We start from the raw sequence: 22,805 nt of genomic DNA on the forward strand, positions 1-22,805 counted from the left end.
GGACTCCGACTTGTTGCCATATTGAATATGGCTTCCTGTTCTGGCAAAAAAAAATATAATTTTGAATTGTGTAACTGTAATCTTAGTTTGCAAGCTTTCCTCTCTTTTTTTTTTTTTTATTTATTTTTTTTTCTTCCTCTCTTCTCCCCTAAGAAAATCAAATCAAAATATCTTGCAGCAGTTGCTTACTAAGCGTACAAGCCCTGAGGGCTGCTGCGCAGCCTGCTCTGTCGTGGCTGCTCGCCTTTGAATTGCCAGCGGGTAGCTGAAACGCCCGAACCCCATCTTTTAGACCTGCTCAGGCTTCGCTTGGTGCTTCTGAGCAACCGGGGCGTCAGGTTCTTATTCGAGACCGTTTTTACTTCTTGCAATAAGTCTGATCCGTGCAGACTCAGCCAAGATGTTTTTTTTTTTTTTTTTCTTCCTGTGAGCGTTTTTACTGTTTTTCTGAGTCCTGCAAATGGAAAGATTCTCTCTCCCTGTTTTATACCCCCAAAAAATCTCAAAGCAGGGAAAGTGAATCCGAAAAAAAGCCCCGCAATATCCTGTTATCTAGAAGCCACCGGAGAGTCAAGTGAAAAGGCGGTGGGAGCGGCCTCGAAGGTAAGCTTTCTGCTGTGCCGGAGGAGAGGAAACGCACGGGGAAGTACCGTGGTCTTTAATGGGGCTGTGCGTGTTTTCTGCCAGCTTACAACATTTAAAAAAAAAAAAAGTCTTTCTGAAGCTGGTCGCTTATATAACCGGCGCTTAGCTCATGTTTTCACTCCACGTTCAATTAACAGGAAAACCCCACCACGTTTTTGCAGGGAGCCTTGCGAAAGGTCACGTGGTGACGTCGGCCTTTCCAAGTTTAAGGTTGGTTTTGTTTCTTGGTTTTTTTGCTTGGTTTTTAAGTAGCAAACAGTTCCAGCTCCCGAGATCCCGCAGTGGGGGAAAGCGGGGACAGCCTTTTCCTAAATACACTCTACCGTGTATCGCAGACCTCTCCTCAAGGAAGGCGTTTGTGGGGTTAAGGGCTGAAGAGCGGGGATTCTTTGCTTGGCTTTTATTTTTCAATAAGTACGGACGTAAAAGCTGCGTGAGTGTCGTGCTGGTCCATAGCACGCTCTCTGCCCAAGGCTCGTTGTGCTGATGCTAATGACGGCGCTGAGGCTTTATCCTTGCAGTATCGTGCGATAAAGCCCTGATTATCTGCTATTTTTTTTTTTTCCCCCCTGCCTAATGGCTGAAAATCAGATTAAAACGTTCTGTTTGCGTTTCTCACGAAGACTTTTTTTTCTTTAGCTGAAGAAAAACTTTTGCTCAATTTAAGCTTTAGCTTAGCACGACTGTATTTAGTGTCTTTAGTTCAACTGTTCCTGACTATCACCGACTTAAACATTTTGAAGCAAAATTGGAGGGCAAGGTCTTCTGAATCTCTTTAACGCTACCTGGCTGGAGGTGACTCCCTGTTTGCACACACCGAGGTCCTGCAAGCGCTTGCCAGAGCAAGCTGGAGCAGTTTGGCCAGCAGTGAGATATGCAAAACTGCAGGTATTTCCAGGATGGAGACCTTACGGGCTGAATTTCGATAGCACGCTGCAATTTTCCAGATCGAAGTAGTGGTGCAGCGGCGTGGCGCTTCCCATGAAAAGCCGAAAGTCCTTGCACCTCCTCGACTGCAAAAATCATTCTGGTACGGATCGGACTGAAGCTTTTGGGGAGCTTTTTCTGCTTAATGGAGGGTTCGGTCCAAAACGGTGTTTGGAGCACAAAGCAAGTCCTTGTCCTAGAAACGAAGTCACGAGGCAGCTCTGTTGATCACCGCTGGCTGGTCTAAGGAGAGCTGTTGTCCCGGCCTGTCTGAAAACTTGAATTTTGTTGCAAGTCCCCTCCTTAATATGCAAGAAGCCGTATTTCTGTAACCACGGCTTTCTGCTGAGCGAGTTGATAATTAACTTGTATTTATGAAAAGCTTGTCTGCAGGTTGCCCTTGAAACCGGTTCTCTGATGCATTCACATCTGCCCGGTTTGAAGTTAGGCGAAGGCTTTGCCTGGGTGCGGTGCGCACCAAAGTTTACCTTGCTTTGAACCCTGTTAAAATCGCCACAGAATGTCAGTTCCTCCAGCAGGCACGTCCTGCCATGTGTCTGGAAGCACCTTGTAAATCAGAGCTTGCATCTTAAAAATCTTGAGGTCTCTGCAAAAGCTTAGCTGCTTTGGGGTTCCGTCCGTGATAAAGAAAACTGTGCTGGTAAAACAAGGGTGGTCACGGGCCCTTTAGTTGGTTTCGGTAGCCCAATATAGCGCGTGTGTCATCCACAAATGCTTTTGGCTCAGGGAGGAATTTTATTTTAGTTTTAAAAATATGTGTATGTATATTTAGTAAAGGATTTGACAGGCTTTTCCTCTGGATAGCACCAGAGAAGCGAAGTAGTAGTGAAATAAAAAAGTGCGTACATTATCTTTCTTGCAAGGAGCTAAGTGCTTTTCCCACAGCTACTTATTTTTAGCAATAGATATCCAAGTAGAGGAACCGTCGTCTCGGATGCCGCTGGTAACCTGCGTCTGCTCCTTTGATCCAGCTGTTGAAATAATCTTGTGTGTGGCTGCTATTGAAAGGAGAGGAAATACTTCATGGCTGCCGGAGGCGTGACGGGGCTGTGGCACGTCGCTGCTGGCTTAATTTGGACGACGGGGGAGAGGAGGGCGTTCAGAGGAAACTTCCCAAGTTTGGCTTTGTGAGACCGCGAGCGGAGAGGTTTAAGGCGCGCCGGGGTCAGGCTGTCGTACGCTGAATTCAATTAAAGTGTTGAGAGGAGCTTTGGGTCTACCTCTGCCCTTTCCCTGCCAGTTTCCAGGGTTTCGGGGTGATTCTTTTTCCCCTGTTTCTAAAATACAGCTTGTGGCCCCTGTAAAGGCGAAGAGGCAGCCAAGTCCACCGCCCACGGGGAGGATTGGGATGGCAGTAGGTTGGAGATGGAAGGGCAGCTGGCAGCGTTGGACTCGTCTGATGGAGCAGCTCTGTGCTAGGAAGACGCGCGTAGCAATCCTTTTCCGTTTCGTTCGGCTCTGTGCTGGGCTGCTGTGTCCTGTGCGAGGCTCAGCAGTTCAGGAAGGCCGGGCCAGCGTGCTCCAAGTGGCAAGGAGACGTGGTGGAGGGTGGGCAAGGAGGACCCGTGGGGAGACGTAAAGCGAATCGGACTAACTAAGCGGAAGGGCGAGAAGCTTGTGGCGCGATGCGGGCATGATAAGGACCAGAAGTCCTCGACGCTAGTCCCTTTTTGTTGTCCCACCAGAGTCGCCAAAACAGTTGTCCCAAATAGGACTCGTTTACCCCGGTGTGTGATAAGCCAATCTTCACACACTGAGATGAAATCATAGAATCGTTTATGTTGGAAAAGACCTTTAAGATCATCCAGTCCAACCATTAACCTAACACTGCCAAGTCAACCACAATTGTTTTATTCTCCAAGTTGTGCAAGTTTGAGTGCTAGCTGGTAATTCCGCAAAGCTAGAGCACTTAGCAAAGTTTTCTCTTAACTTTTATACGTTACAATTAACACACCACACTTATCTACTCTATAGTCATTAAATTAGCTAAGCATGCTTGTTTCTCACTGGTTCGTATCTTTGCTTACATTTAAAGGTACAGTATAATTTTAACTTACTACGCGTGCTCAAGGAGAGTGTGGTGGGGTAGTCTTTCTAGTTTTCAGTTGAGTTGGTGGTCGCAATCTCTCCCTGCCGAAATTGCCTTTCCCCTACTTTCCTTCTTGGCAGATCCTTAGTAACTCTTCATGGTGTACTAGTCAAGACAATAGTACATCACATTGTGTCCCGTTCCTGGATGATTTGTCATGAGCAATCTATTAACCAAACAAAAGATAGGTAGGGTAGGGCTTTACAATGGACCTTCTATAGCAGCATCGGTTTTGGATAACGCTGTGACATCCTTTCTTCTCTGGTATGGATAACGCCTCCCCGTCCCTCACCCACCACACGTGCTTCTGAGCTGTCAGGGCTGCTCCCGGGATGTTTGGGATGCTGTTCCTTAGGCCAAGGCTGGCACAAGCAGATGCATTAGGCAGAGCCAGCTCTACAACTACCTGACAGGAGGTTGTAGTGAGGAGGGTGTTGGTCTCTTCTCCCAAGTAGCTAGCGATAGGACAAGAGGAAATGGGCTCGAGCTGCGTCAGGGGAGGTTTAGGTTGGATATTGGGAGAAATTTCTTCACAGAAAGAGTGGTCAAGCATTGGAACAGGCTGCCCAGAGAGGTGGGGGAGTCCCCATCCCTGGAGGGGTTCAAAAACCGGGCAGAGGTGGCACTTGGGGCCATGGTTTAGTGGGCATGGGGGTGTTGGGGTGATGGTTAGGCTGATGATCTTAGAGGGCCTTTCTAACCTTAGTGATTCCCAGTTTTACTTTCATTAAAATAATCCGTCCCCCAAACCAGGAAACACAAAATTATGACTCTGCCCTTAACTGGTTTAGTGGTGGACTTGGCAGTGTTAGGTGAATGGTTGGACTGGATGGTCTTGAAGGTCTTTTCCAACCTGAATGATTCGATGATTCTATGACATAGACCCTCTCTTTCATACTGCTTTCTGCCGTTCGCAGCAGGCACTGTTGCCACCTTGTCGGACCGAGCAGCCCGGCAGAAGCTGGTAGGAGGCAAAATCTTTGAAAAGACCACGCGGATGTTTTCCCTCTTTTTTTTTTTAAGTATGAAACCACAGTGATCTAGTAAACCCTGTCGGGAGCCCTACGCATATCTTGTAACTGGAGGGTTAACTTTCCTAGGAGAAACCAGCAGAATGTTCATGAGATCTGATTTTCCTGATGCTCGTTAATCTTGACTTACTCTTTGCATCGCCATGGTAATGGACAGAGGGTTTTTACATAATTTTTCTCTTTTCATCTGTACCCATAAAAAAAGATTAAGCGCTCCTTTTCAACCCAAACTAGACAGTGCTAAAACCTTGGCTCCTTTAATCTACTGCTCAGTAGTCCCAGCTGCGCCGTCTGGGTTGCCTTTTTGCTGGGGCTTTTGAATGGGCTCCATGGAAATAACAACTGACATGAAGCCTCTTTTCATCCGTCACTGATGGCGCGCTCGTGCCGAGCGAGTAGGAGCTCCAAAGGGATGAGTTGCGGTAGCGACAGGAGATACGGACGGCGTGTAAGCTCTCCGTTGGGCAAATCTCGTTTAGCCTTCAAATGGATAAACTTGCCTCTCTAACTCCTTGTTCTTTAGGTTATTTAAATTACCTGTGGTAGGTAGCTTTTTATTTTTTCACAGAGAAAGCCCGTTTTCCTAAGGATACAAGGCTGGTGGGATTGAGTCTCTCTTCCCTAGCTGCTGGCCTCGTTGACCGGTTTCATGCCGGAGTGATGGAGGGTGGGCACTCTGTAGCCACGAGGCCACTGCAAGCTTCAGGAAAAGAGGTTTGCTATAGAAGGAGACTTTTTTTTTTTTTTTACCACCCTACTGAAAGATTCAGTGCGAGCTCAGCTGTTAACCAGCTACCAGGGCATCGATTTGGGAGATTTGTCGTGAAGTTTAACTGTGGAAAATGTTTTGATTGGAGCTCCTGCTTTATTAAACCTTGGAGAACATACCCAGGAGTCAAATCCATAGGAAAACAGGCCTGAATCTACAGCAGTTCCTGCAGGAATTTCACTTGGCGTCTCGTCTTGAAGGAAATGCGTGATGGTTATTACTGGGAAGGCAACATCAGCATGGTCCTGAGCTCTGTGGCTTTGTAAATTGTGGTTAAATTCAAGAAGGTGTTTGTTGAACAAGAGTGATGTAGTCAAGGGTCAGTTTGAAGCTTTTCCTCCCGTCTAAGTGTTTGATCCCCATTCAGAGTCTATTTTTGAAGATTTTAAAAGCTCTTCCGTTATTCAGATTTGCTTCTCTTTCCTTCGGCAACACCCAGCATCTTTTTGTTTTTTAACTAGGGCTCGACATTTGTTTTCCTGATGACCTTAGTTCCATAAATACAGCAAGCGCAAATCATACCCCTCCTCAGATCGTCTAGTGTAAAGCATGAACGTTTCAAGGGTAATGTATTTTCATCTGGAAGAAAGGAATTTGAAATACAAATGCCGACAGGGACAAGTAGCGTATATCTGAACTTTCGAGCATACTCCTTAAGCTGCAAACGTGGTGCGGAAACGGGGATCCAAAGCTGATCTAAGCAGCAAACGCCTTCCTGAGTGGATTTGGGACAGCTACAATGGACATTGTTAATTAGAAAAAAAATCAAGTGACCTTTAGTAGCGTGATGGGAGGCAGCGAAGGGCAGCAAAGCACCTTGAAGGTGTAATCAAGGCTGCTGGTGAAGACGATGCGAAGCATCGAAGACCGGAGGTTGCTTGCCAAAAGTTAGGGACAAGCTGAAATAAGAAAATCTACGCTGTAAATATTGGCATTTCACCCGTTTCTTGCAGCTAAGGCAGATTGTTTGGGCTTGTGCAGCCCTTATGAGAAGGCACTCTTCCTCTAATTTTGCTTTCGTTCCTGCGTCTCTTGGGACGCCGATGGCTTTGTGCCGAAAATGTGGCAGCTTGAGGTTGCTCCCACGGCTTTGTGTGAAACAAGGCACAAAGGTAAACAACAGGAATGCCCGTGGCTCTGTGGAGAAACTGGTGTTTGGCCCCGGGTTACATCCTTGCCCGTGCTGGAAAAATCCAGGTTGCTTGGGAATGCTGGGGGTTTTGTGCCGAGGTGAGTGTTGGTGGCACTGAAAAGAGGCAAAAAGCGGACGCCTGCTCACATTCTCTGTCAGATCAGCTTAAAGAGAGCTCTCCAGCAATGTTGAGTCGTATCTAGGTGTAAAAAAGAATCCGAGAGAATAAGAAATAAAACAAATAACGTGATCTCTGCTTTCAAATACCATGAAACCCGCACGGCGAACTACACGGCGGCTTAATAAGCATCCTTTGTCTGTAGTGTTTGAATTTCCAAGGGAGTAGAGCAGATGGTTGTGCTGTTGGCTTCTGTGGAAACGCTTGTTGTAGGCATGGATTTCAGTGTTGTCCATATAACATGTAAGTGCGTGTACATATATATATATATATGAGTTCCTGCATTCAGATTCCACCTTCTCCCTCCCTGCAGCCTTCCCTCACTTTCTTCACTTGTAAAGTGGGTGGTGCAGTACTTTTTCTGTAACTTAGGGAGGAACGGTTGTATGGAAGGGAAAAAAAAAAAAAGTCCTTGCTTTTGTGAAAGTAGTATTTAGCATTTACAATCCTGGCCAGACCTTACTGTGTGGGCACGTTCTGGATGTCCAGGCTTTCTTTTTCCTTTTGCACTTGGCTTTGCTGCTATGAAATTCTGGGACAGCGTTTGATTCCTGTAGCCTAAATCACAGGATCCATTACTAGGTGTTTTCCCAGTAAAAGACCTGACTATTCCTCTCCTTTTAAAACAGAATATCTGGCAGCTTAAGGGGATGCTGCTCATTTTCCAAAAGCGTCTGTCAGCAAAACCAAGGCGGAGATCATGGTGTGGGGCGACGCTGGAGCAACCCGGCTCAGCCCCTGCTCGGCTGCCGTGCCGATGCACGGGCTCACCTGAGCAGGGGAGATGCCTTTCTCTGCACCGAGCCGTCGTAATGCAATAACCTAACGAGCATAATAGCCGCGTAGCTGTTTCTCCTGCTCTTTTGGCCAAAAAGCCTCGAACGAGGCAAAAAAAAGCAGGAGCCTTCCCTCCGAGGCTGTACGACCTTTAGGCTGTGTTTGTGCGGGGAGGAAGGCTCTTCCACCTGCTCCTTCGCTCCGCATCCCTGCGCCGGCACTAAAGCTTTGGCAGGTGTGTCGTGCATCACGTCGGAAAAAAATTCCTTTGGCCGGAGCCCAACCTTTTGTTTAACGTTGCTTTCGCTTTGCTTCCCTGCTTCTCCACGCCTGCCCATGCTGGCAAGAGAGGTAGGAGGGGGAGGAAGGTCACGGCGCTGCTCGTTTCCTTTGCGGCGTAGCTCTGCACTGCGTTTTCCTGCCGTGGCCGCCGATGAGGAGCCTTTCCCACCCGTTTTCCCCGGCTGTTCCAAAGAGTCGGTCAATATGCAGACGCTGTCGGACGGACCGAAGCAACCGAACCGTTTACTGCATCTGAAGGCCGGTGTGTGGCACGGCCGCTTGGCTCGCTGCCGTCCTGGGATGTGTGTGTTTTCTGCTTAGTTTTTATTTTGGTGGAGCAAAGCAGCCTTGCGTTCCTGACAAAGTACCAAGTGGCTGAGAAAACAGTTGCTGTGGAAACAGAGCGTAGTAAAGTTATTACAGCGAGAATAAAACGCACACTTAGGGCTACAAAGGCTTCATTTCTATTCAGGCTTTATTAGGAAAGTAATAAACTATCGCAGCGGTGCCCAAATGGCTGGAGATGGAAGCCTGCGGACAAAATGAATGTGCTTCCACCAGCAAGGCACAAATACACGCGCAGTGGGAGGCCAGGAGCGGTCAGTCATCTAACCTTGGGAAATGTTCCTTAGAGTCATAGAATCGTTCAGGTTGGCAAAGACCTTTAAGATCGTCCAGCCCAACCATTCACCTAACACTGCCAAGGCCACCACTAAACCCATTAAGGGGAGAGGAGCAATTCCATGTTTCCTGGCTTGGGGGATGGATTATTTTTTCATGAAAGTAAAACTAGGAATCACTAAGGTTGGAAAGGCCCTCTAAGATCATCAGTCCAACCATCAACCCAACACTCCCATGCCCAGTAAACCATGGCCCAAAGTGCCACCTCTGCCCGTGTTTTGAACACCTGCAGGGATGGGGACTCCCCCACCTCTCTGGGCAGCCTGTTCCAGTGCTTGACCACTCTTTCCATGAAGAAATTTTTCCCAATATCCAATCTAAACCTCCCCTGATGCAGCTTGAGCCCATTTCCTCTTGTCCTATCGCTGGCTACTTGGGAGACGCAAACACTTGTTTTGTGTCTCATGCGGCCAGTGTGAAACTTCCCCCCCCCCCCCCCCCCCCTTTTACACTCTGAAAACCTTTTGTGACCATGTGGTTAGGAAAGGCTGGGAAATAAGGTCTGGGGGTAGAGGAATGCCAATATATAATAATTTAAAACAGCGCTGTACGCAATTAAGGTGGGAAGTAAAAGCTTGGAGATGAACGGTGTTCCGTCCGCGCATCGCTGATGACAGTCCTGCGAAATAAGGAGCTACGCTTGCCTCTGTGGGAAGGTGGGTCTCTGTTTCCCTTAGGGATGTGCAAGGTTGGTGGTTCTAGTCGAGCCTCCAATTCACGTCCGCTTGTTCACAGCTCCTTGGTAATCGCTGGAAACGGTGACAGTCACAGCTGCCTCCTCCGCGCGCCGTTTGCCAGGTTTTGTGCAAGGCAGCCAAATCAACGCGAGTGTTTTGCTGTCGTTCCCAGGATGCCGCCAGCGCTACCGGGGACGAAAGCCGTCCTGCTTGTTCCCTGTTTTTGTTGCACTCCCTCCGGTGAGCCGAGGTTAAAACAAACCGAGCCAGGTTAAAACTAACGCAGCAGGAAAAGGAATCGCTTGGCTTCTGTCAGCTTCGATTCCTCGATCTGGTTCACAGGGAGACCTTGCGAACAGGAGGGCTGGGGAGGAGGACGCCCGGACTTTTAAGTGCTGACTTTCATGCATCTGTGAAACCGTGGCTCTAGGCTGGAGTTTAACAACGTTTTACACCCATCTGAGCTGATCCTACTGCGGCCGCATCCTGCCTGTAGCTGCCTGTGCTGGCATGTATTTGACCACGCCATGAACTGGTTCAGGAAGCTAACTGGCTTTTTTTCTTTTTTTTTTTTTTTCCTTTTTCCCTTTTGTTTGGTTACTTTGGTTTAATTTTTGTGGGAGGGTGAGTCCTTGAAGTGGTTTCCCACGGGGCGAGGTGAACGCCGGCGATGGGACGGTGGGGATGGATGGAGGGTAGGGATGCAGGGGGGATCTGGCATGGCTGCCTTGGAGGGACAGGGGACAGGGAACAGGCTGCCAGATGGCAGCACCAGCGAGGCCAGCCTGGAAGGAGGCTTCTCACCGAGCCAGGGCTGGGGCTGACAAACTGGGAAGCCAGGTGAGATCTTTTTAAGCCCGTGACAGCCAGCGCCTAGTTATAAATAACGGAGCGTGGTGGGATTATTTTGAGTAACGATACACGGAGCTGGCACAGAGGCATCCAGGATAATTGATTTAATGAATTTGAAAGGCACTGGAGACTGAGGTTTTCCAGCAAGCGCTCTCTGCGGTGCAGCACTTCTGTTCATCCTCGGGATGATGCTGGATTCTCCCAAACTTGCTTTTTTTCAGCACACCCACCTGCATTGCTCCAGACCCCCAGCTCTCGAGGGGTGGCCGGTCTTGCTGTCGGTTGCAGATGGATAAAGTGCAGCACGGAGGCCGACGACTTGCTACGAGTCAGGCAGGGATCTGCAGAGCTGCTGAGACCTGGGGAGGCTGGGGGAATACCTCCCATCCCGAAACCAGCAGCGATTAGTAACAGCGGCACAAAAGCTTTTCAATCTCCAACTTTTGCCTCTCCAAAAGGCGGCGGCGAGAGAATGATAGAGTAGGACCTTGTCGGCAAAATGCATCAAATATCGTGCGGTTGGGATTACTCAGCACAGTCGTAGAGCAGATGGACGGGTAAAACATTTTGTTCCGCACGATTTGAGCGTTAATCGGGCTGTGCTTGGTTTTGGGAATCCCTGTGTGCTCATTCCCTCCTGCAGTCCCACGCTTCGATGCAGGTGGAAGAGGAGCCTCCCTCCCTTTTTCCATGTCATTTCTGGTTGGTTGCGGCCATGTGAGGAATTTGGAGACAAGGCCAGCAAAAGCTGCGTTTTGCCTTCTTTCGAGAGAACGCGTGGGGCTTGTTTTTCCCCCCAACAAAACATTTTTCTCCTTTCTGCCTTAGAGCTGTTGCAGAGAGGTAGAAATTAGACCCAACTATAGGCAAACATACTTGGTGGAATCGTAGAATCATGGAATCATTGAGGTTGGCAAAGCCCTTCAAGATCATCCAGTCCAACCATTAACCTAACACTGCCAAGGCCACCACTAAACCAGTTAAGGGGAGAGGAGCAATTTCATGTTTCCTGGCTTGGGGGATGGATTATTTTTTCATGAAAGTAGAAACTAGGAATCACTAAGGTTGGAAAGGCCCTCTAAGATGATCAGCCCAACCATCAACCCAACACCCCCATGCCCACTAAACCATGGCCCAAAGTGCCACCTCTGCCCGTTTTTTGAACCCCTCCAGGGATGGGGACTCTCCCACCTCTCTGGGCAGCCTGTTCCAGTGCTTGACCACTCTTTCCGTAAAGAAATTTCTCCCAATATCCAACCTAAACCTCCCCTGACGCAGCTTGAGCCCATTTCCCCTCGTCCTATCGCTGGTTCCTTGGAGAAGAGCCCGACGCCCCCTCCCTGCCCCCTCCTGCCAGGAGCTGCAGAGCGATCAGGTCTCCCCTCAGCCTCCTCTTCTCAGGCTGAACACCCCCAGCTCCCTCAGCCGCTCCCCACCAGCCCTGTGCTCCACACCCTGCCCCAGCTCCGCTGCCCTTCTCTGGACACGCTCCAGCACCCCAATGTCCTCCTTGTGCCGAGGGGCCCAAAACTGGACACAGCATTCCAGGTGCGGCCTCCCCAGTGCCGAGCACAGGGGGACGATCCCTGCCCTGCTCCTGCTGGCCACACTACCCCTGACACAAGCCAGGATGCTGTTGGCCTTCTTGGCCACCTGGGCACAATTATTGCCCAGTTTGAGGAACTAAAGATACGAAGTTTGAGTGAAAATAGTTTTTCCTTATCCAAAAACCAGGAGGCCCTGAACTGAATTTTCCACCCAGTCCTGAGACGTTAGCTGCGGCTCGGCTGATGCTTTGCGGTGGGCGCAGGTGGCTCGGCGCGGCCCTCTCCTGCCGTCCACCGCAGCCCGGCGGAGGATGATGCGTACGGAGAAGGAAGGGTTCGAAGGAGGCTTTGCATTCGTATTTCTGCCAGGAGTTACTTTGTTTTTTCAATTTAAGCATTTTTTTCTCGGCCAGTTCGGTGCGTGTCTTGAGAGTCCCCCGTGGCCGTGACCTTGTCTGAATCGCAGAAGAAACTGCGGATTCTAAATACCTGGGTCGCACCATCTATTAAATTCTCGAGTTTTTTGCCAAGCCTGTGTGTTCATGTAGCCTCGCGGCATCCCTCTCGGCTGATTTTGAACCATCCCAATTTCACAGATGGGGAAATTAAAATCTCGTTGCTGAAATCACGCGTGTCGTAAGAAGCCCGGATGAGTGGCTGTGCATTGCCGGGCCATCCTTTCGCTACACGAGCATAAGGCTGCTCTTAGTTATAGAGGAATTTACTCTTGAAGTTTAGTTCCCTCCTAGCCTCCAAGCAAATAATTTATAATACTAACGAAGATGGGATGGTCCTGGCGATCTCCATCGGTAAGCAAGTTTCCCAAGCATCTTTCTGCCTGGGAGAACAAAGTCAAGTGCAAAAAAAAAAAAAAAAAAAAAAGCAAAGGAAAATCCACAGCAGGGTAGCTGGGGAACGGCGGCCGTGTTGCTGCGCGGCTGGCTGGCATTGCTTTTCAGTGGGCTTTTTTGTTTAATTTATGAAGAGGAAAAAAAGAGACCTCCAGAAAATAGGTTAATCATCAGCTCCAAAAAAGGCAGAGTTAGGTTTGTCTTGCGCCTGAGCGGCACCGCTTAATTAGTGTGTGCGAAGCTGTGATTTACATATGTGAAACTCTGGGTAGGTTATTTAACTTTTTAAAAATATATATAAATATAGGATTGGGAGGATTCATGTGTGGAGCTTCTTGGCTACTGCAAACCTTTAACATTTCAGCAGGGTCTTGGTGTTGCAACACAAACCTGGTTGTAATCTCACTCTCAGTTTTTTTTCCCTCTTTTTTTTTTTTTTTTTTTCTCCACACCCTTCCTTGGAGAAATGAAACTGGCCATGTGTAGCATTTGGTTTTGTTTCTGCTTTTATCTGAGAGCAACAGAGGTGACATATTAACTCACTGAAATGCCTTTAAAATCCAACCAAGCCAGCCTGGCCCTCTCTTCCTTCCCACCCCAGAGGAGAAGAAGAAAACTGGAACATTGTCCCCGTCAGCTCAGGGCAGTGGTGACTTCTTGGCTTGAATATGACTAACAGGTGGTTATTTTAATTTTTTTTTTTTTCCTGGATAGCAGAAAGGAATTGTGTGACTTAGCGGAGAAGACGCGATGGGGGTTAAAGCAGGCACGCTGTTTCTCTGGCACAAACAGAATTAATTCTTGAGTGAAAACCCCTTTTTTGGTAGAGATTCAGCTGATTCACAAGTGTTGTGTCCTGTAAATCAACAGCTTTTATTGGAGGATGGGATGACTCTTGCAAGCACATTAACCTGTCAAATTCAAATAAAGGAGTTTTGTCGCTGGAAGAACAAGCTGTAATGGTCTGCTCTGCCCGCTGCCAGCGTGGCTTTTTCGGAAGGGCTGGCTGTATCTTCTCAAATGCGTCGGGGCTCTGAACACAGCCTACAAAACCCATAAAACTTGCCGTCGCTGATACTGGTGCTCGTATTCGCGGGTGTTAGGGAGCGATGCTTCACTGCCCATGAATGACGAGAAGGACGAGAGGAAATGGGCTTAAGCTGCGCCAGGGGAGGTTTAGGTTGGAAATTAGGAAAAATTTCTTTACGGAAAGGGTGGTCAGGAATTGGACCAGGCTGCCCAGAGAGGTGGGGGAGTCCCCATCCCTGGAGGGGTTCAAAAAACGGGTAGATGTGGCACTTGGGGACATGGTTTAGTCTGGTCTACCCTTGATTGGTTTAGTGTGGACTTGGTAGTGTAGGTTAATGGTTGGACTGGATGATCTTAAAGGTCTTTTCCAACCTAAACGATTCTATCTTCAAGGATGGATGCTCCTCCTGCATCTTTGCAGGCTAGGAGTGAAGCAGTCCCTCACGGGCATTTGCTCCGTTTTTAGGCAGCGGCTCTGGTTGTGCGTATTTCCTTTGCAGCAGCTATTTTAGACTCAGACCTCAGAAAAGCGCCGCTTTACCTCTCAAATGTGAATGATTTGATGCTTTTGCAAATCGGCAGCTCCAGCCCGTCTCCCTCAACGTGCGCGCCTTTCCCTGCCGGCGCGGTGGGGCTCCCCGCCGCCTCCCACCCAAGGGTTGCAGGGGGGATTTCTTAGCAGCGTGCCGTGGCTTTGCTGCGGAGGGCGAGTTCATGCCAGGGAAAGCTTCGTGCTAACATTTTGCACTAACAGGGAGGATTACTGGAGGTGCTTGGCACAGGGATTGGGAGAGGACTTGTCATACACACCAGATTTGAGGGCAGTGGCAGAGCACCTCTAACAACCATCAAGAGCACCTCTAATAACCACCTAACGTGAGCGACACAGACGCGTGCACGTGTCCGTCGTTAACAAAATTGGTAACGACGTCGGAGCAGCATCTCGCGCTGATGAGCACTGCAGCGAGACCTGATTGGATCAGTGGTGTGAAAAATCCTGGGGTGAAGTTGGAGAATGAAATGTAATCTTAAAACTTGCTCAGGGCCCAGAGAAGAATGGTAAGAACTTGTCTGACATGGGTGGTGCCAAGGAAATTTGGCATGAAGCTGTGTTCTTCGTCAGTCTGTTGGGCAAAGCTATTGGAGGGAACCGGTAGACCACATGCGCGCAGGGGTTCAGCCAGCTTCTCCCAATGCTCTTCTTCTGCGTAGCTTAGATTTTGCTTTGAAAATGTCCTACATGGAATCATGGAATCGTTTAGGTTGGAAAAGACCTTTAAGATCGTCCAGTCCAACCATTCACCTAACACTGCCAAGGCCACCACTAAACCAATTAAGGGCAGAGTCATAATTTTGTGTTTCCTGGCTTGGGGGATGGTTTATTTTTTAATGAAAGTAAGACCAGGAATCACTAAGGTTGGAAAGGATCTCTAAGATCATCAGCCCAACCATCAACCCAACACCCCCATGCCCACTAAACCATGGCCCAAAGTGCCACCTCTGCCCGATTTTTGAACCCCTCCAGGGATGGGGACCCCACCACCTCTCTGGGCAGCCTGGTCCAGTGCTTGGCCACTCTTTCCGTGAGTTAGTTACATGGAAAGGAGTTAGTGATGTTTCTACTGTGTTGGGATGGAGAAGCTTATTCATGGCTTTTCCAGCTCTTGTTACCTGAAAAAGTGTTCTGCCTTTGAAATGTCTTGTTCTTCCCACTCACAGGTGCCTACTTCTTCCCCCTCAAACTTTCTCTGTCTCACTGAAACTCATGTGTTTTTGCATACACAGCTTCTTCCACAAAAAGTTTGTAGTTCTGATCTCAGGGGAATATCTGTGCTGCTAATTTCACCGGGGGACAGCAACTCGCTGCCAGAAACATTCTCCAGTCTTTGCTGTTTAACAGCGATGCAAACACGCAGGTTCTGAAATCGTGATAATAGGTATATTTAAACCAGCAAACCACAGCCACTTAGGAGTCATTTTGGGTTATTTGAAGGAAAGAAATATTTGTTCTTGTTTAACTATATAAATGACACAATTATTAAGAAAAAAATAGTATTAGAAATACCTTTCCTTTTGGAAATGTGAGGTTATTTTTTGGAGGCATGGACGGAAACCAAGGTGTTTAATTTTCAGAGGCAGTTTTGTTCTTTGTGTTTGTTTCTTATGGGAAGTCACACAGCTCGGGCTCCGATTTAACCATTTCCATAGTAACCAGCTATGACTGAACCAGGATTAGGACTTCAATAAGGAATAAGCAGCAGGGACACAGAAGCTCCGGCTCTTAAAAAATCATGTTTTTACACAATTACCGCAAGGGTTGCTATGAGCAAATGGATTCCAAACAGCTTTTGAAAAATATCGGTGGATCTCGGGTACTGAGTATATGTTAATGACGTTTTTACATTCAGAACTTTCTGCTGTAAAATTGTATTATGAGTTCCCTTTTTTTGTCTGCTTAGAGAGTTGAAACTCTTGATTTTAAAACATGCTTTATTACGAACTGAAACCTTTAGCTACTCGGTGACGTTTCATGACTTTGCATTCTGGCATGAAACGTCTCCAAAGAACGTCGAGGAGAGAGCAGGACTGCGCAGTGGTGCCTTGCCAGACTTCAAGGACATCTAAGCTTAAATCTTGGCCGAGCAGGAAGCAAGAAGTACCAGTATGTGCCGTGCTCGGACCAAGGCACCGTAACTCTGTCCTGACCGCCACGTATGCTTCAGTACAAAAATACCAAAGCAAATGGTGAATGTAACCACCAAGCAAGATGAATGCTCGTTACCTGGATGAAGTTGGCCGCTTGTTGTGCAGAAAATGAGACTGTATGACCTGGGAGCTTCCCAGCTGTCAGAGATATGAGGACGGGTTGTTGCATGGGCTGCTCTTGCTGACTCGAACACTAGCGCTTTGCCTTGCACGGGCTCCCCGGGGCTGGCTCTCAGCAGTCAGTCAGCGGGAATAGGAGCAGCTACAGCTCGGCTGGCAGAGAATACAAGAGATCAAACTTGCTTTGTTCCAGCCCTGACCTCTTTTTAACTCCTCAAAAAGAGACAGTTATTTGTGCCAAAGAAGCACTTGACTGGTAACGTGACCATCCTCTAAGCCTTAAATGAAAGATAAGGAGATCTTTAGTATTCTGGTCAATCCCTAAGGAAAATAAGTCGGTATTAGTTCCTGGGAAGAGGAGAAGCTCTCGGGTCATTCTGTTGACTTTCAGGGGCTGCCAGGGGATGGCTAGCCTTGGCTGGGTTGCATTTAATACGGACACGCAGGGCCACCTGAGTAGCCTGGGGGATTCGAAAAAGCAGCTCTGCTGAAGCCGGGGAGGACTGGAAGTGCAGGTTGGAAGATTTAGGCAGATATCAAAACATGGCAATTTGCTCATTGTAACTTTGGGTAAAGGCTAACCCTGATTTAGAGGGGGAAGCAATTCTTCAGATGGAAATTTTTAAGAGGCGGTGGAGAGAAGAGAAGGAAACAAATACAAGGCTCAGTTTATAAAGTGCATTTGGGAAGGAGTCAAGTGACACACTTGTGTTGTACGGGAATGATGAGCTGCCTTCCAGACCAACGGTGATGAGAGGATATTAGACATTTAGCAAAACCACTCAAAATCAGCAGTTGTAGGTAATTTGCACCTAGGAATCCTAAAATAATCAGCCGAAGAGATTGTTAGCCCGCTGCGTTTTGATTGAAATCTTTTCTGAATACTGGATAAATTCCAAAGGACTGGAAAAGTGCTCATAAAACACCACTGTTTAAAAATAGAGGCAAGAGGGGTAACTTGGGTGAAGCCAGTTTGACTGCCATCGGTGTAGAGCGGAATGATGAAAAGCCTGATTGGCAATTCTTTTAGGCGGGTGAGAAAAAGGGAGTGTCGGTTTTTGTCATGTAAATTCGATTTAGTGAAGGGTTAGCATTGCACAACACGTTGGTTAGAAATGACAGCTCTGAAATGGGTAACCGATCGCTTAATAGCTGTCAACGGGGAATCGTCACCTGGCAGAAGTGTTGCTTTTGGGGGCTTGTGCACCCAGCATTTCCATTCATCATTTGGAAATAAGTGTAAATTTTCTGCTGGCTTAACGACAGCTGACTCAAAAAAGTCTGAAGGCCGGGGAGGTCTGAGTAGCACTTGTCATCGCTTTGCATTAAATAGGAGCCCTTTTGAGCAAAAAATGGTTGCAGGGCATGCTGATGTGTGCTCTGTACAACTTGGGGGGGGGGGGGGAAACAGGGCTTATCCGTAAAATGGGTCCATCTCTGGGAAACCAGCGGCATTGAGGAGGGTTCTTGGGTTCCCGTATCGGGTGAGGGGTGGTGTCCCCTCCGTGTTGCCCTGGTTCACGTGGTCCAGTGTGGGCATTTGGGGACATCTTAAAAAGCCAGTGACGGGGTGGGGGTAAGAAGAGAGCGCCACATTAATCTGGTGGTTTATCAGAAAGATTTGAGGAGCATCCTCCATCGTGGTGCACAAGTGTTTGCACCCTTTAAACGTATCGGGTACAAAGTGCTCTTTGGAAGTGAGTGATGGCAGGAACCAACGACTGGAAATCAGCTGTAGCATCGTACAGGCTTTGAGCAAAGCTGCTAAAGGAAGGAGTAGCTCCTCCGCCTGCTGTCTTCAGGATAAAGTTGTGTCCTTTCCCTTTTCTTGGAAAAGATGCTTTACTCGGATGTGGGTTGCTGCAGTGGAGGGGTAACTGGCTGAGACTATCCAGGTCAGAGGCATTTTAAAAGTCAGGTGAGGTGATTTAAACATCCCTTTTGGCCTTATATCTTTGAATGTGATGCAAAATGAGCTGCTTCCCTTGTTATTACAGTGGAAGGCCCCAAATAGCTGGGCAGGCTCCTACCAGCAAGGAAAAAAAAATCATGATAATGCGCTGAAGCCCAGAGGAAAGTTTCATATCCCTCAAAATGTTGTATTCCCCAGAGCAGATGCTTCTTGCAGGTAGCCAAGACCTGCTCTACACGCAGGGAAGAACATGATGGGTAGGAGAGTTCACTTTACTTGGAGGAAAAATAAGTCTCATGTTTTGTAATTTCATATGCAAAGTTTGGCTCTACGCCGGGAGAGGAGATGATAGAAATGCCTTCCGTGACCGCATTCCTCTCTGCTGATTATCGAGGCTTACCTCCTGCTTTGTGATACGACCTGCCTGAAGTCTGGGGAGTGGCAGAATGTGAAATCCGGTGCTTTCTCCAAAACGCTGAAGGAGCCTGATATTTTGCAGTGGGAGCTCAATGAAATCCAGTTGTTCTTCAGCAGGCAAATAAAAGTTCTGCCTGGCAGGACTGTGGGTTGTGGGTGGTGACAGGAGATGGACTCATCTCCCTCGTAATGATGCAGAAGTTGTCGTCTCCTCTGCCCTCCTGCTACGTGTAAATGGCTGGCCGTGCTTACAAAGTGTTTTTACTGAGTCGCTGCTGTCCATCTCTGAATATTGAACTGTCAGATATATTCTTCTCTCCACCTGGTGCTGGCTAGGAGGAAAGCAAGCTAATGCAATTAATGCTGACCGAATAACGTGGCTTACATCCCAGCTTTGCAGGACCCAGGTTCTGAACCTTGCGGACATCATCGCATTCCCCATGTGTTCAGCTAGGAGCACAAGCTATTAACTGATCCCACGTAAAGCTTGCTGCGGGCCTTGCGGGTGTTGCAAAGAGGCAGCTGACGCCCTTCTTTGAACGACCCGATGCAAATCTTCTTGGATTTACACCTTGAACAAGCAGCAGAGCAGACTCTTTTCCATCTTCGACCTCTTTGTGAAGAGTGGGAGTCCAAGTCTGGGAGTCCGTGGAGCAGAAGTCTTCGTGTTGGTAGCTACAAGCCAAGGGTTGCCAGTTGCGACATCTGTGAATAGGTAGGAGACTACAAGCGAGCAAGATTTTAATGTTGGGAGTTTCTCTTTGGAGTGTCTCCTTCCAGAGGGTGAAGGATGGGAATGACTTTGTTTGCAGGCAGTTGACGAACAGTTGTAGACTCGTGTGTGTGGTCTCCAACCTTATGACTTACAGCTAATAATAAACACCTCGCCACAGGGTGCCTTGAAAAGAGGAATCGCTAGAGTGAGAGTGGAACGGCACAGGGGTTATTTTCGGCTCCCTTTGTGGCATTAAGTTTTGAAATCTGAGAAAATGAAGTTGAACCGAAAAGTAGTGAGAGTTGAATTGCTGCTGCGCACCTGTCGGAAGTGACCGTCAGCAAGCAAAGGGAAATGCATTAAAACATTTGAAGGATGAACCAGTAATTAGGGGAAACACTGTTTTGGGGAGGAATACTTCCTTTCCTGAGTTAAGAAACGAAAGTTGTGACACAGCTGTTGAACGGAAATACTTGAAGACGATGATGAAGGGACAGGTCTTAAGACAAAAATTCAGAGCAAAGTGGAGAACCCTAAGGCATCGCTGCTGCGTCAGAGCCCTGAGGGATCGGATAAATCCAGTACGGGCAGAGAAGAAAGAGGAGAGAAATGGGGCAGCGGTAAAAACATGGAGCTGTAAGATAAGATGCGTGTTTGAGAGGCCGTCTCCTTATCAATAAATGATCACGGTAATGGGATCTGCCTTTCTGCAACCCTTTGCTCCTGAGGAGGCACAGCATCCCGCCCGCAGGCTCCGTGTTTTGCATGTGGTTTCAGGTTCTGCACCTGGCTGGAGAGGGAAGCTCCTCCACCTTCCTGCAGCCGTTGCCTGCACCCCTGGCTGTGCACGGGAGGAAGGAGATGTTGGTTGCAATCCCTCATTCCTTCTCTTTGCAAGGGCAGTTGGTCATCCACTTTGGCTCTAAGCAGAATATCAAGTTCCGGAAAGTTATTTCCCCCCTTTCTGCCTACTTATGAATGGCGCTCTCAATACCAGCATCTCTCAGGCAAGGTGACGTGAAAGAGGAGGCTTCGTATCTTAGCCAGGTTAATTTATGATAATTATAATTAATTTATAATTTATAGCGCTGATGGATGCGGCGTGAGCTGCTCCGGCTGCTTTGGCGCCGAAGCGGATGACTGCGCGTGGTCCCTTCTGCCGACGATGCTGCGCCGGCACGCAAGGATGGTGTCGTAGGGCATTTCAGCTCTGCCCCAGCTCTTTGTTGAGACCCCAGGGATTTCAGATAGGTATTCCCTGAAGAATTTGCCTGTATTTCTTCAGAGTAATGCGTCAGTGTTAGTTTTGAATATAATTTTGGTGTATGCTCTGAGTAACTACCTGGAGAGTGCAGGGGATGCCGGTAAAGCTTGCTACGGTAAAACTTTTCTATCGCTAGCCAAGGCTACGGGCATTGCCAAGCAATGGGGTGCATCTCTGGTTTTCGTGGAGGAGGAATGATCTTTAAGGGGATCTAACAGAATTTTTTTCTAGGAATATCACCATGACTTTAGAAAATATTAGGGTGGTAATGGGCAATAAATTAAATTAAAGGGATCTAACAGATCAAGCTGCTGCGAGCACCGAATCAATCCTTTCTTTTCCATGTCCTGCTGCCGTTGGGCGCAGTCTCCGAGGCCGCAGAAACTTTAATTGCCTCTTTCTGCCCGAGTAATTCAAAGTCCAGCTTTCTTACACAGCGCGAAACCCCAGCGTTTTGGGTGAGGAAGCGTGGAAAGCAGAGGAGGGATCTTCTCCAAAGCCTGGCTGGCTGGGAGCTGCTAGCCGTGCGCCGGGCTTGCTGCCTGCTCCAGTGTAAAACCATTGAGAAGCGCTTTGCATCGGCTGCAGTTTATATGTATATTTAGAAACCCGTGACGGCTCCCTCCACGCAGCGTCTAGAGTAAGCCGCTGTCATCTTAAAACTTTGCCTTTTTTCAGCTCGTGTGAATTCAAGCGCTTGAATGCGGCGCAGGAAGCCCTGGTGGTAAACTGTGGGCAGGGAGCGCGTGCGGGGGGAAGGTAGTGCAGCCTGGCTGGAAATGCAAGCAAAAATCTCGGCGATTGGATGAGGAGCAGCGATCCTCCTCTGCTGCATCCATCAAATATTGTTTTAGAACCCCATTTTTTTTATAGAGTCTGTGACGAGCTGCCTCTTTGCGGAGCTGCGACCGTTCCTGCCGCTGCTGGAGGTTTACGGCCTCTTCGCCACGTGTCGCCTCTGCCCTGTGGCTGGGGATTTTCGTCACTCTGGTAATGAAACCGAAATCTTGTTTACAGACCGTTTTGCAAACAAGGAACCAGCATTAATTTCTCTGGCTGGGGTGGTGGTGGGGAAGCCTGACTTGAGACATCCATTTCAGACCTCGTTGAGTTCCACTTGCATGCTGATCTGGCTGGTGGAGCCTGATTAGCGGCGCGTGATGGCAGGGAGTATAATTTAGAGGGCATTTGTGGCGGTGATGAGCAGGCTGGAAATGGTTAGATGCAGTTACGCCGTCTCCTTGAACTGTGCTGCAGTCCTTATTATCCTGTGTTCCCTTCTGCTGAAGTACAGAAGGGACCATATCCCGTTCTTGCCAGCTCACGACATCCCCATGGGGACTCCCGCACCGGTTCTCATGTTGCCAAAGGGCAGCGCGCCTGCTCCGCACCATCCGAGAAGGCACTACGAGGAGAGCTGTAGCAGAGGAAAAGTCCCTACAGAATCATTGCATGACGTTGCATTCGCTGGTGGTGTGCTCGATTTTTCTAGGAATATCGCCAGGACTTTAGAAAATATTTGGGTGGTAATGGGGAGTAAATTGGAATTGGAGATTTTGGGCAAACTGGAAATTTTGTCCAGTTTTGGGCCCCTCAGCACAAGAAGGACATTGGGGTGCTGGAGCGTGTCCAGAGAAGGGCAGCGGAGCTGGGGCAGGGTCTGGAGCACAGGGCTGGTGGGGAGCGGCTGAGGGAGCTGGGGGTGTTCAGCCTGGAGAAGAGGAGGCTGAGGGGAGACCTGATCGCTCTGCAGCTCCTGGCAGGAGGGGGCAGGGAGGGGGGTCGGGCTCTTCTCCCAAGGAACCAGCGATAGGATGAGGGGAAATGGGCTCAAGCTGCGTCAGGGGAGGTTTAGATTGGATATTGGGAGAAATTTCTTCACGGAAAGAGTGGCCAAGCACTGGACCAGGCTGCCCAGAGAGGTGGGAGAGTCCCCAGCCCTGGAGGGGTTCAAAAACCGGGCAGAGGTGGCACTTTGGGCCATGGTTTAGTGGGCATGGGGGTGTTGGGTTGATGGTTGGGCTGATGATCTTAGAGCTCCTTTCCAACCTTAGTGATTCCTAGTTTTACTTTCATTCAAAAATAATCCATCCCCCAAGCCAGGAAACACGAAATTATGACTCTCCCCTGAACTGGTTTAGTGGTGGCCTTGGCAGTGTTAGGTTGATGGTTGGACTGGACGA

The 22,805-nt window shown here is 48.5% G+C and overlaps 1 protein-coding gene across 1 annotated transcript in view; it reads left to right on the forward strand.

Moving 5' to 3' along the window:
• The window catches only part of CCDC12 (coiled-coil domain containing 12), a 46,403-nt gene that overhangs the window by 4,818 nt on the left and 18,780 nt on the right, over positions 1 to 22,805 (forward strand). Inside the window, exon 2 of the mRNA XM_075706525.1 lies at positions 557 to 603. Coding sequence (XP_075562640.1) covers positions 557 to 603 — 47 coding nt within the window. The remainder of the gene's footprint in view (positions 1 to 556; positions 604 to 22,805) is intronic.

The sequence above is a fragment of the Pelecanus crispus genome, chromosome 2 (genome assembly GCF_030463565.1).
Source record: "Pelecanus crispus isolate bPelCri1 chromosome 2, bPelCri1.pri, whole genome shotgun sequence".
Classification (NCBI taxonomy): Eukaryota; Metazoa; Chordata; class Aves; order Pelecaniformes; family Pelecanidae; genus Pelecanus; species Pelecanus crispus.